This window comes from Panthera pardus, unplaced genomic scaffold (assembly GCF_024362965.1).
Source record: "Panthera pardus isolate Hobbes unplaced genomic scaffold, ASM2436296v1 HiC_scaffold_24, whole genome shotgun sequence".
Lineage (NCBI taxonomy): Eukaryota > Metazoa > Chordata > Mammalia > Carnivora > Felidae > Panthera > Panthera pardus.
The window spans coordinates 364,414-376,935 of NW_026526810.1; the positions used below are offsets into that span (position 1 = coordinate 364,414).

The following is a 12,522-nucleotide window of genomic DNA, read 5'->3' on the forward strand; positions in this document are numbered from 1 at the left end:
ACACACACACACACACACACACACACACACACACACACACACACATTGTCCCAGGTGCCGGGCCAAACTCTTCAAATGGATTATCTCATATCTTTACAAGACTTCAACAAGAAAGGTATTGGTGTTAATCCCATTTTATAGATGAGGACATTGAGGCACTGGGATGAAATAACTTCCCCAAGCCCAAAAAACGAGCAAGGAGGTGGAGTCAGGATTCAAACCTGATTTTGAACACCCCAGAGACCTCACGATTCCAAGTGCGGTCCAAGGGCCCACAGCACACAGGCATTACCTGAGGGTTTGTTAGAAGTGCAGATTCTCAGAGCTACTGACTGAATCAGAATGTGCACTATGCCCAGGGGATTCCTGTGACATGAGAGTAGCTGTTGAGACTGATCTATATGTGTGTATATCACACACACACGCACGCACGCACGCACGCACGCACACACACACACACACACACACACACTCTCCAACAACTCTAGCTAGTTGTACCAGAATCCTGTGCTTTAGCTACTGTTGATTCTGTTTTCCAGCTGAGGCAGCTGTTAGACAGGTTTGGGGTGGGTCAGGGACAGAGGTGAGATTTGGTTCTGCGTCAGACTGAAACCACAACATGATGCCCGTTGTCATGCCCGAGTTGGGGTTCCTGGCCGCGTCTGCCTCTCCCTGGCTGTGGACCCAGAAGTAGAACCCCCTGCTGTCATGAGGACAGGTGCCTAGGACTGATCAGCTGCTCTCCCCTCTGTCCCCCTCCTACAGATGTGCAGCACATTAAGAGGAGGGACATCGTGTTGAAGCGGGAACTGGGTGAGGGAGCCTTTGGCAAGGTCTTCCTGGCCGAGTGCTACAACCTCAGCCCGACCAAGGACAAGATGCTCGTGGCCGTGAAGGTAAATCCCAGAGCTCTGCGGGCCCCGGGAAGGAGGAAGGGGTGCTGGGGGCCGGGGAGCAGGCGGGAGAGGCTCGCTCCATTCCTGGTGTGAAGGGGCATTCTTCATCCATTGTAATCAGGGGTCCTTGCTCTAAGGGCAGCAAGATTTCCGTTGGATCCACACCGACTTCCTCTGACTTTGCAAGTCAAGAACTACGGCACCTAAGGGGTCTGTGCCTGAGGCGCAGCTAGAGGAGCACGTTAGCCTGTGAAAGGGCCTGGGTCCCCATCCTTGTCCCCAGCTGGCCCTCCTCCCTCCTCAGTGACCTCAACAGGATGTGTCGTCCGTGCCTGGAGAGTCACTTGACGTTTCTCAGGAATAGAATTGAGTGAAGGGTGGGCGGCTGAAGGAGAATCTGGGAGCCCCCGGTCAAGGGCAGCAGATGTCACTGGGAATAGAAGGAGAAGAGTGGGGAAGGACCAGCTACTAACTAAGCACAGGGAGACTAGTGAGTGAACCCGGAAAAATTTCTTATACCCCCACGCATGTGATCCGGGTTCAGACCCCCGAGGGTAACTGCCTCCTGGCAGGTACTTAGATGGACCCAGGAACCACAGGACTTTTGTCTTGCTGGGCCACCAGTGCAGGAGCTGAATTGTGTGGGGTGGTAGAGAAGAGACTTACCACCAGTTCCCCACCCCGCACTCAGCCTGCAGAGAACAGCTTCTCCTATAAATCAGTGCTAAACAAATCTTTGAACATGATTTGTACAGACAAGGGCCAAGTAGGTGTCAGGAGCCCTGCTCTGGAGCGTGGACTGACCTCCATGGGTGCCACAGGAAGGCCTCTGAGAGGAGGGTGAATTCTGCCTGGTGTCCTGGGCTGAGAGCAAGAGATACCGCCCCCACCCCCCCATGAGGACTCTCACTGGGACCTCAAAAGGGTCCCGCCCTTAGCACTGAGGGCTCCAACCAAACCACTAATGAGTGTTCCACGCTTCTGTGACTTTGGGGTCTGTATATTCACAGTCTTGTGTGTCTGCATATTGCCTGTCCACGGAGGGCAGACGGCCTCCACAGATGCTCTGCAGCCCCCAGGGATAGCGGGGGAGTCAGAGAGCCTGAGGGAGACCCCACCCTGCCACTGATGAGCTGTGCAACCCTCACACAAGACACTTAACATCTTCAGCCCTCAGTTTCTTTATCTGTACAATGGGAAATATAATATCCTTCCTTAAAAGCATTGGTGATGAAATCACACAACATAGTAAAATTGTTCATCCATTGTTTGGGACATAGTAAATGCTCAATAAAGAGTACTTGCTACTGGTTTTTATTATCACCATCATTCTCAATGTTGGTCTTATTGAATGTGCTTAGACACATGACATATGGCCTTCTAAGCTTACACTGACCAGCTAGAATAGGGGGTCTGAACCTTTTCTCTAATAGGGCCAGATAATAAATATCTTAGGCTTTGAGGGCCATATGCTACCCGTTACAACTGCTCTCTCTCTCTCTCTCTCTCTCCACACACACACACACACACACACACACACACACACACATATCTATTAGAAAAAATATATGTATATTTCACAAAAGTAGGCATTGTCTGCTGACCAAGGATCTGGAAAATAAATAAGGAACTAGAGTATATTTTCTGTGAAGGCTAATCATTATTATTGCTAGACTGCCTGAGAATAAACTTGTTCAGTGTACCTCCATAGACGCAGGATGGTCAGATAAGCAAGAAAGTCTTTAAACAGCTTGGACCAGGGGAGTGGAAAGATTTCTAATTTTGTCTCCAAACGAGGATTCTGCACTGCTCTGAAACTTTTAATTTATCGGGAGACACTAATCCACTGGGCATTCCAATATCCGTCTGGGGACTGGTAAATGAAACGGACATTTTTGTGCTTTGAGCAGGAAATGAAATGATGGCCCCAAACCTTGGGAAACGTTCCTCACTGAGTGGTCAGGCGTTAAAGGACAGAACCCGGATTGGATAATGCAGAAAATGTGTTTCTGTGTTCATCTTTTTAAGATGGTTTTCTTCTCTCCTTGGGTCTGGGAATGTGGAGGAGACGAGTGCCCCAGGATTTTACAACATTTGCAGCCCAGGGGATCCACCCAGACTCCAGCCCCTGGAGAAGACACTCATTTACTCTAGAGAACGGTCGAAAAATGGTGTTTCCTGTTTCTCATCCTCTTTAGATTTTACTGCTTTGTGCAGGCTCCTTCCTCTTGAGGCTGTTCTCATATTGGTGCTGGGTAATTGTGGACTTTCAGAGAACACATCTGAGTATAACCCAAGGTTAGGTTTTCCCCAAATTGTGGTTTTAAATCAATTGGCAAGAATCTTTTGCCCGGTGGTTGCAATAGGGGAGACGGAGCAGACGTCACAGCCTCTGTTCTGAAGATGCTTGTAGTCTGCTGGGGAGACAAAAGAAGACCCAAGAAAGAAGGAGAGCAGGGCAAGACAGAGCGTAATTTGTGCATAAGGGTAGTGTAAGACTGATAATATGTGGTTTATATTTTTAAATAGGTGGTGCCACTTTTAAATAGTCACTTGACAGAGAATACATGTGTTCAAAAGATCTCAAAGAGTCTCTTCTGATGGCCAATAGCTGATAAGAATATGAGAAAGGTGTCCAACCTAATTAATCATCAGAAAAATGCAAGTTGGCCATATTGAGATACCAGTGAACACCAAGCAGAATGACAACATAGTGGTGACAATACCAAGTGCTAGTGGGAAGGCGCAGCAGTATGATCATTTTGAAAAAGTTTGGTCTTCTAGAACATTAGCATACTGTGTGACCTAGCACTGCTACTTCTAGACCTGTACCCATTATCTACCTATCTATCTATCTATCTATCTATCTATCTATCATCTATCTTTCTATCATCTATCTATTCTATCTATCTATCTATCTATCTATCTATCATCTATCTTTCTATCATCTATCTATTCTATCTGTCTACCTATCTATCTATCTATCATCTATCTATCATCTATCTTTCTATCATCTATCTATTCTATCTATCTATCTATCTATCTATCTATCTATCTATCATCTATCTATCATCTGTCTATCATCTATGTATCCATCCATCCACCTACCTATTTATCTATCTGTCTATCTGTCTATCTATCTATCCATTCATCTATCATCTATCTATCTATCTATCTATCATCTATCCATTCATGGATCCATCCATCCATCCATTCATCTGCTATCTTTCTATCTATCCATCTATCATCTACCTATCATCTATCTTTCTTTCTGTCTATCCGTCTATCTATCATCTATCTACCATTATCCTCTCTCATCTTTCTATCATCTATCATCTAATCTATCAATCATCTATCTATCCATCCATCCACCCACCTATTTGTCTATCTATCTATCTATCTATCTATTTATCTATCTATATATCATCTAGCTAGCTATGTATCATATATGTATGATACATAGCTAGCTAGATGATATAAGTGGAATTATATATATATATAATATATATTTATATATTTATATTTATTTATATATATATTTATAATATATAATATAAATATAAATATATAAATATATAAGTATATAAATATATAAATATAAATATATAATATAAATATAAATATAATATATAATATAAATATATATATTTATTTATATATATTTATATATATAATATATATATTATATATATATATATAATTTCACTTATTTCAAGTTTAAAAAACAAGTAAAACTGAACTCTAGTGGTAAAGGATTTATATTTAGATAGTCACAAGTATTTTACAAAAGCCAAGACTGTGGACTGCATAAGTCAGTGTAGTGGTTACCTTTGGGGTGAGAGAAGGAATACTGGAGGGGCGGGGCATGCAGTGGGAGCCCTTCTGGGGTGTTGGCAATATTTAATTTTTTCCTTACATCGAGGAAACACTGGTATTAGTTTTGTAATAATTCAGTGTGCTATAAAAGACTTTTCTTTCTTTTTTTTTTTTAATTTTTTTTTTAACGTTTATTTATTTTTGAGACAGAGAGAGACGGAGCATGAACGGGGGAGGGTCAGAGAGAGGGAGACACAGAATCTGAAACAGGCTCCAGGCCCTGAGCTGTCAGCACAGAGCCCGACACGGGGCTCGAACTCACAGACTGCGAGATCATGACCTGAGCCGAAGTCGGCCGCCCAACCGACTGAGCCACCCAGGCGCCCCAAAAGACTTTTCTTTCAAAGATTGATCTTATTCCTAAAAATATGCCCCATTTATTCATGCCATAAATATTTATTGAACACTTACTATGTGCCTGGCACTGAATGAGACCCTGGGGATGAAAGAGGAGAGGGGACGCCCAGGCCTCTGTAGCTCACATCTCTGAATTCTAGCACAGTAGAGCCCAGAAGGGAAGTTTCCAGAAGAAGAGGAGGGCATGTGCAGAATGATGACAGCAGCATCTCACAGAGAATGCTGATTACGGTGCTCACGATATGCTGGGCCCTGCTCTTAGTAATGTGTGCGGGTGAAGGTTTGTTCTCACGGCCTCCAGAAGCATTAGGCATCACCGCTATCCCCATTTCACAGAAGTGGACACTGAGGCACACAGAGAGAGGTCAAGCAGTTGGCCCAAGGACCCGCAGTGGATCGATGGTGGGGCCACCTCAGATCCAGGCAGGCCTTCTCCTTCCCAGATGAGGGGATGAGCCCCTCGTCACTGCTTTCCTGGTTCCCCGTGTCTCTCCACGCTCTGTCCCGGGGGAGTCTCCCCATTCCTCCAAGTCATGAATTCTTGTGGTTTAATCTAGTGTAGCGCTTGTCCTGTCTGTGGAGGCTTTTGTTTTAACTTCAATGAACCACATAATCGACTTCCGAGATACCTAATTGGTTCACAGTGTTGTTGTTATCTGAATTTTATTTCTCCCTCTTTTGGTGGCATACCTTCTTGGTTGTTGTTTTTTTTTTTTTTTTTGAAATAATTATTTCTTCACTCTCTTTGAGCATTTACTTATTTTAACATCGCTATCAGCCTATTCCTATGAAATTAATTTTATCTGCAGGAAATTCGTGTTGTGGTTATTGACGGTTTTAATCATTTGGATCTAATGATCTGTTTCTTCCAGTTTGTCTGAACGCCAGCTCTTGAGTTCCCTTTAGTTTGGGGAGTTGTTTTGTTTTTGTTTGGGGCAATCATGATTTCCAGTTTCAGTTAGTTTGCACTGGAATAGGCACTTAAAACATTTTTAGTGCAGAATCTCAGATTTTTACTATTTTCCCAATTTCTTAAAAACACAGGTTTTCCTCTTATTCTTAACACTTTCTAAACACCGACCTTTAGTAGGTTCCTCTAAAGTCTTCATCTCAGGCTCCATAAAAACAGCCAACACTTTGTACTCATATTTCATTGCTTTCTATGACGTTTCATTACATTAAGCAATGACATTAACAGATGGATCATAAATGATTTTGGGAAACAATCAGAGCTGACCCTTGGCAAGCTCCCCTCTGGGACAGAAGTATCTGTCTGAGTGTCCAATTAGCAGTGAGTATTCAGGGCATAATAGATGCCAGTCAGGATGTTCCTCAGAGGGTAATGGACAGTACCAGTGAATTTGGCCAGTCATGTGGATATAACTTGGTGGAGAGTTTTTCTGGCCAAAAGAACAGCATGTGCAAAGGGCCTGAAGCAGGTAAAAGTTTGGTGGGTACAAAGGACAGAAAGACCAATGAGACTGAAGTGTAATGAATAAAGGGGAAGAGGGTATGGGAGGAAATGAGGCAGAGAGAGATGGGGAGACCTGACGTTTGGAGCCTATCAACTGTCTTGAGGGGTTTGGATTTTATCCTGAAAACAGCAGGAAGCCAATGGCCAGTTTTAAGCTAAGAAGACAGATGAGCGAAGGGCATCCATGTCTGTAATAACTACCCATCTTCCTCTCTCATAAAATCGTTTGAGAGTGTCAGCAAGAAGTGACTGCGGATTTTCAGACTAAGAGAAAGATGATTTTTGTACTTAAAAAGTGTTAATTGACGTGTGCGTGTTTGAATATTAAAAGTTTGGACGTTTAGAAATGCGTGCATCCCCGCACATATTAAATGGGTTTCGGTGTGCGAATGAAATATGAAACCAAACACTTTGAACTATCCCTCCGCGCCACCCCCACCCCCCTGTAAGAGAAAAGGAAACTGGAAGGCGGCAGCCCTGAGGCTGGACAAGAGGAGGATGTTAAATGACCTTGACAGAGTTGGGAGCTACTGAGAAGTTTGAGTGTTCTTGCCATCAGGATGGCTTCCTTTCCGTGTGACCAAGGGGCCCCAGTGGGACCCAGGCCTGGGGGGGGTGGGTGGGGAACGTGAGAGATGGCACACTTGGAGAGGAAGATCAGAAAGTGTGTTGTCCTCAAATTTGGGGGGACAAGAAAGGAGACAAGTTAGGGGGCAAATTCCAGATCTCTTTGTTCTACGGATACTGCTCAAAGGACCTAGGTAGGAGCCACCTCGGCTTCAGAGACCCGTCGGTGTGACCCAACTCCCTGCAATAATGGTTGGCAGCCGTGATGAGCACCAGTTCTGCCCCTGGCGCTCACCGGTGCCACTGACTGGTGATCCACTTTGAGGTTTCCCAGCCCCGAGGAAGGGGTTGGGTGTGTGGATGCCCCTGAACAGTGCAGGAGAGTCTCTGAGCTGGTTTTCCTCCTCATTAGTCTCCTCCTGTCATCTCTGTCCCAGATGCATCTATCCCTAGGGGTTGGGGCCATGTGCATCCCTGGACCCCAGATACCAAACCCGACTTTTTGCCAGTTACATAGGAACTTCAGGTTGGACCCAGGAACCGGAAATCCCAGTGTGAAGGCAGAGAGGGAACTGGCAGCAGAGAAAGGCTGTGGCGAGACTAGGAGACAGCGGTTGCTTTGTGCCCCGTCTCCCAAATGAGGAGCCTCTGTCCTCCTGGCAGTGTAGGGTGCCAGGCTTGGGGACGCTGGCTGGCATTGCTTGAGAGCTGAGAACGGAAATATCCCGTGACTGCCATTGGTGTCCAGACGGTGCAAGAGAATGATTTACAGAGATGGAGAGAGGCCATTTGGCTGGCCCCAAATTTGATCTACTTTTCCTTCTTGTAAATCCAGCATTCACATAAATCTTTGTAGTCCTCTATCCCACCCATGCTGGGTTCCTCTTTTTCTCCCCCCTCTTATTCTTCATGAAAATAAATAAATCACCGGCAGTCATCCTCTGCCCATGGCCCAGCCCATGCAGCTCAGGAGCTGGGTCACCAAGAGGACCCTGTCTCACCATGACCCTGCCTTCTTCCACCCATAGCAAAAAGGCTTTGTAAATGCCGTTGTTACTGCTGGACGTGGGCACACAGCAGCCTACTCCTTCATTACCGGGTAGCTTCCCTGAGAAGGCAGCCAGAGCAGAAGAGGAGCGCACATGAGATCAGAGGCGGCAAAGTCAGCGGTGGACTGGACCGCCCACCTTCCTTCCGGTCTGGGTCTGCACCACCAGCTCAGCATCCTTGTGGGGCCTGGCCCCTCTGCCATCAGGCCACATTCTCGCCTTTCCTGGCTTTCTCCTCTGCCCTTTCACACTGTTTAACTTCTGTGCCCACTGTTCCCTTGGGGACATACCTAGTGACCGATTCATCTGGTAAGTTAATCCAGCAGGTGCGCTGCACAGGAAAGTATCCTGGGCTCCAGATTCAAGCTATGGCTTCTTGGCATGGTCTTTGGCAAGTCACTTCCCCATTCTAGACCTCAGTTTCCTGACCTGTCACGTGGGAAAGCTACACTGGGTCAATTCCAACATTTCTGTCAATAGTAGAATCGTTTACTCAAACACGTTTTTGGTGAAAGCTCCGAATTTTGAAAAGAATGAAAGGTGGTATTGGTTGAAGTTGGAGTGGATTTGACCTCTGGCTGAGAGACCGCGGCTAGAGGCACTGCCACTGAACTCTGGGGGTCAAGAGGGGCTGAGGTCCTGTTTAACTGTACGCCTCTGTCATTTCAGATGTGTGAATGTGGACTGACTCCCAGACAGGGCTGGGCCTCAGTTTCTCCCAACTCTAGAAAGGAGCAGGTGGAAGCTGGTGATGTTTAGGGCCCTTCTGGTGCCGAGTCCATCATCAGTAATGTGTGCTAATGACTGATGAAGTCTGATGGGCCCCCTAGATATGAGGCTTGCATATTCATGTTCCCACAGCGCTGTCAGCCTAGGCAGCCCTGTGGATTTCAGTTAACGGGCATTGCGGTGGCCGGAGAAAGACCTCGCTGGGGCCGCGGGGGAGGGGGTGGGGGGGCTTTTGGTGGTACCACGGTCTACGGGGGAGCGCAGTCTGCCTAAATCACCAAAAAGGCCACATGCTTGGCAGAGAGGATGCAAACCCATCTCATGCCAGTCTGGATTTCACTAATCTGAGCATAGTGTGCATACTTCACCCTCCCCCCCTCATTGCCTCGTGTTGTGTCCCGTGAGGTTACTAAATCGTGTTGGCTGAAGGAAGTGGGTGTTGTTTGGCCCCATTTGCCTTCTGAGCTCGTGGGGAAGTTGAGGAAGCCCAAAGAAATGTGTGCGCACACCTGCCCAGGCCGTGTCTCCTGCAGGAAGGGGCCCTCTCCTTCATTGGTCATGCTCCTCTGGCCTAACATGGCTGCATCCCCGTGGCAGTGCCCTGTCCACGATCCCTCGATGTGCTCAGCGTCTTCCACGTCAGTCTCACGGTCCCCTTCTTGTGCTGGAGCCACCACACTCCTACCTGACACCCCTCCTGGCCATTGCTTGCCCATTTATCTTCCTGGGCCCTGGGGCAGGTCTGATGCCTCCCGCTCTTCCTGGGTTCTCCCTCCCCACAGGGGCTACATCGTGGCATTTTAGTGGCCAGCGGATGCCCACCTCCCCATCCCGCCCTGGGACTTGGAGGGACTTCACCCCATTCTGGTCCTGAGTGGACCCGGAGGCTGCTTCCTGTTCACTGCCTTCCCCATAGCTGCAGCCCCACTCACTCTCCAGTGCCTCCTTCACCTTCCTACTAGGAGGACACAGGCGCCTTCTAGAAGCCAACACGTTCATGTTTCTCTGCAAATACGTACTCCCTCACCATCTAAACTCAAGGAGTAGAAAGAACAAGGAGACTTTATTATGTTGTCTGCCTGATTTCTGGTAGGCTCTGGGCAAAGGCTAATTTATAGAGTTCAAGCAATGGGGCGGTGGTTTTCCCACTGTTTCTTTTAGCTGTGGGACCATTTCTTGAAGGAAGCCTTAGGGGAAGAGACCTTTGTCAGATTTTCCACCTCCACAGCTCCCTCCCTCTGCCATTCACACCAGCCTTCGGGGGGAGTGTAGGGCTCTGAGATGAACATGAATTGAAATCACTGGCTGGTGGATGGGAGACGGGGTCAGAAAGTTGGTTTCTGTTTCATGAGAGATGACACGATTTGTTGTGAACCCCCAGTCTTTATTATGGGCACGTTTATTCCCATGAGGGGAACAGACAGGCCCTGGTCCTCCAGTTGCTGAAAAGCATGTCATGCATTGTTTCCAGGCCCTGAAGGATCCCACCCTGGCTGCCCGGAAGGATTTCCAGAGGGAGGCTGAGTTGCTCACCAACCTGCAGCATGAGCATATTGTCAAATTCTACGGTGTGTGTGGCGACGGTGACCCGCTCATCATGGTCTTTGAGTACATGAAGCACGGAGACCTCAACAAGTTCCTCAGGTAAGCAAGGACTGCGGTCCCCACCCCTAGTCCCCCTACCCAGCTCCGCTGAACCCCTGTACTTCACCTGGAGTCAGAAGTTACCCCCACTTAAGTCTGGGAATTAGAAATGAGGCGTAGCTGTTCATTCTTCCATACCATCTCCTGAGGAGCAAGCTTCAGACCTTCGTCACTGATTTCTTGTGGGTAACATTGAGGGGGCCGTGACAAGGGAGTATTTTCTTCCTGATCCCAAAGTAGACTGGCCACAAGGGAAGGCTCTGGAATGAGTCCGAGAAGGGAGCCTCTACCAGCCTGTAACTCTCAGCTTAGAGACTCTAGAACCGCCCTTTCTCCTGATTCTCTGAATAGCTTTCTCACTTTGTGCCTTACATTTCTTAGTGCCACAAAGTAGAGCTAATTACACCCCTCCTGGAAAACTTCGTGGTGGAGACTTTTTTCATGATGAATAAGAAGGCCCGAGGTTACAAGCTCATCAGGAGGCCATGATGGTTGAAAAAGAACAGCAGATTTTCCTTGGATAAATTTATAACCGTGCTATCCAGTACCTTGGCTACATATGGACATTTGAATTCAAATTTACACTACTTAAATAGAATTCAAAAATTCATTTTGCTTGGTCGCACTAGCCACATTTCAAGTACTCAGTAGTCACATGTGGCCAGTGGCTACCATGTTAGACAGTGTGGTATATGATATTTTTATGAATAAAAAGTTCAATGGGATGGCACTATTCTAGAAAGATCGGATTTGTTGTAAGAGGGTTTCCCCAAACCTGGATCTAGATCATCTGGATTTTGAGGTCCTCTTGAGGGAACTGGTAAGAGAATGGAACCCCAGCCAGAAGTTCTGGGTGGGGTTGCAGGGGTTGGAAGTTCTGGTGGGGGGCAGACTCTATCTTCCCCAGGGAGGACAGCTTCTCACCACTAGAGCAGAGTTAATACTCTTCAGCTTCCTACATCTGCCACTTCCAAGCAGTGCCCAGATGTGGAGGGGGCAGCCATGTGTGAGGATCTGTGGAATTCAGGGTCCCAGGAAGCAGGTTTGAACAATCAGGCCCTAGACACTTAGGGTGTGGTCTTAGCCACCTTTGAACTCCATTGAATCCCATGGCCCATAGTGGCATTTTCAGAATTCGAATGTAAGTAATAGAACACTGTGGCTACTCACCAAAAACTGATGAGCATGTCCTTGAAGTGAGACATTCCTTGGGTGCTGTGGTTTTAAGGGGGAATAGAAAGGGCCCGTAGCAGATAATGAACTTTTCTTATGAGCTGGATTTCCAAAAAAACGGCCCCCGAGGAGTGGAAAGTATCTGTAGGGTGTTTGGAACCTCCTGAACTTGGATTTTCACAGCGAAATTTATTCCTCTCTTGGAGGACTCAGCCCTTATCATAAGACAGACCCGGGTTCGCATCCTGAATTTGTCACATCTTACCCACGTAACGTAGAGCAAGTTCTTAAACCTCAATTCTCTTTCCTAGGAAACAAGACTGTTAATAACTGCTTCAGACGTTTGCTGTTATGAGTACTGAATGATTATATTTGTATACTACTTGGATGAGTTTTCCATATAGCTGGGTTTTCAGTCAGTGAGAGCTACTATTAAATTATTACAATTACCATTTTGTCAAAACTGTGAACCAGTCCCTAACACAGGCAGTGCTGTTTCTCGACATTGAGGATCTTTAGGCTGTGCTTGCACCCCCTGGAATGGTCAGAGGGACACGCTCCATTTTCCACCGAGCCCTCACCACAGATTCAGCGGTGCCTTTAGCCCCATGTGCCACACACAGGGCTACAGAGAGCTCCTGGTGCCTCTGTGTGCCACTGTCATTCCCAATATAAGGGAGGAGGAGAAAAAGAGGCTAGAAGGCAGTTGGTGGCTCTTAGGGGCAGGCTGCAGTGTCCTCTCCTGGTAGACAGGAGT

The 12,522-nt window shown here is 47.0% G+C and overlaps 1 protein-coding gene across 4 annotated transcripts in view; it reads left to right on the forward strand.

The window, feature by feature from the left end:
* NTRK3 (neurotrophic receptor tyrosine kinase 3) overlaps positions 1 to 12,522 on the forward strand; it is a 381,805-nt gene that overhangs the window by 316,080 nt on the left and 53,203 nt on the right. For all 4 annotated transcript variants that reach the window (XM_053888749.1, XM_053888744.1, XM_053888745.1 and 1 more), the window contains exons 13-14: positions 766 to 896; positions 10,420 to 10,592. In XM_053888749.1, the coding sequence (XP_053744724.1) occupies positions 766 to 896; positions 10,420 to 10,592 (304 nt within the window). The remainder of the gene's footprint in view (positions 1 to 765; positions 897 to 10,419; positions 10,593 to 12,522) is intronic.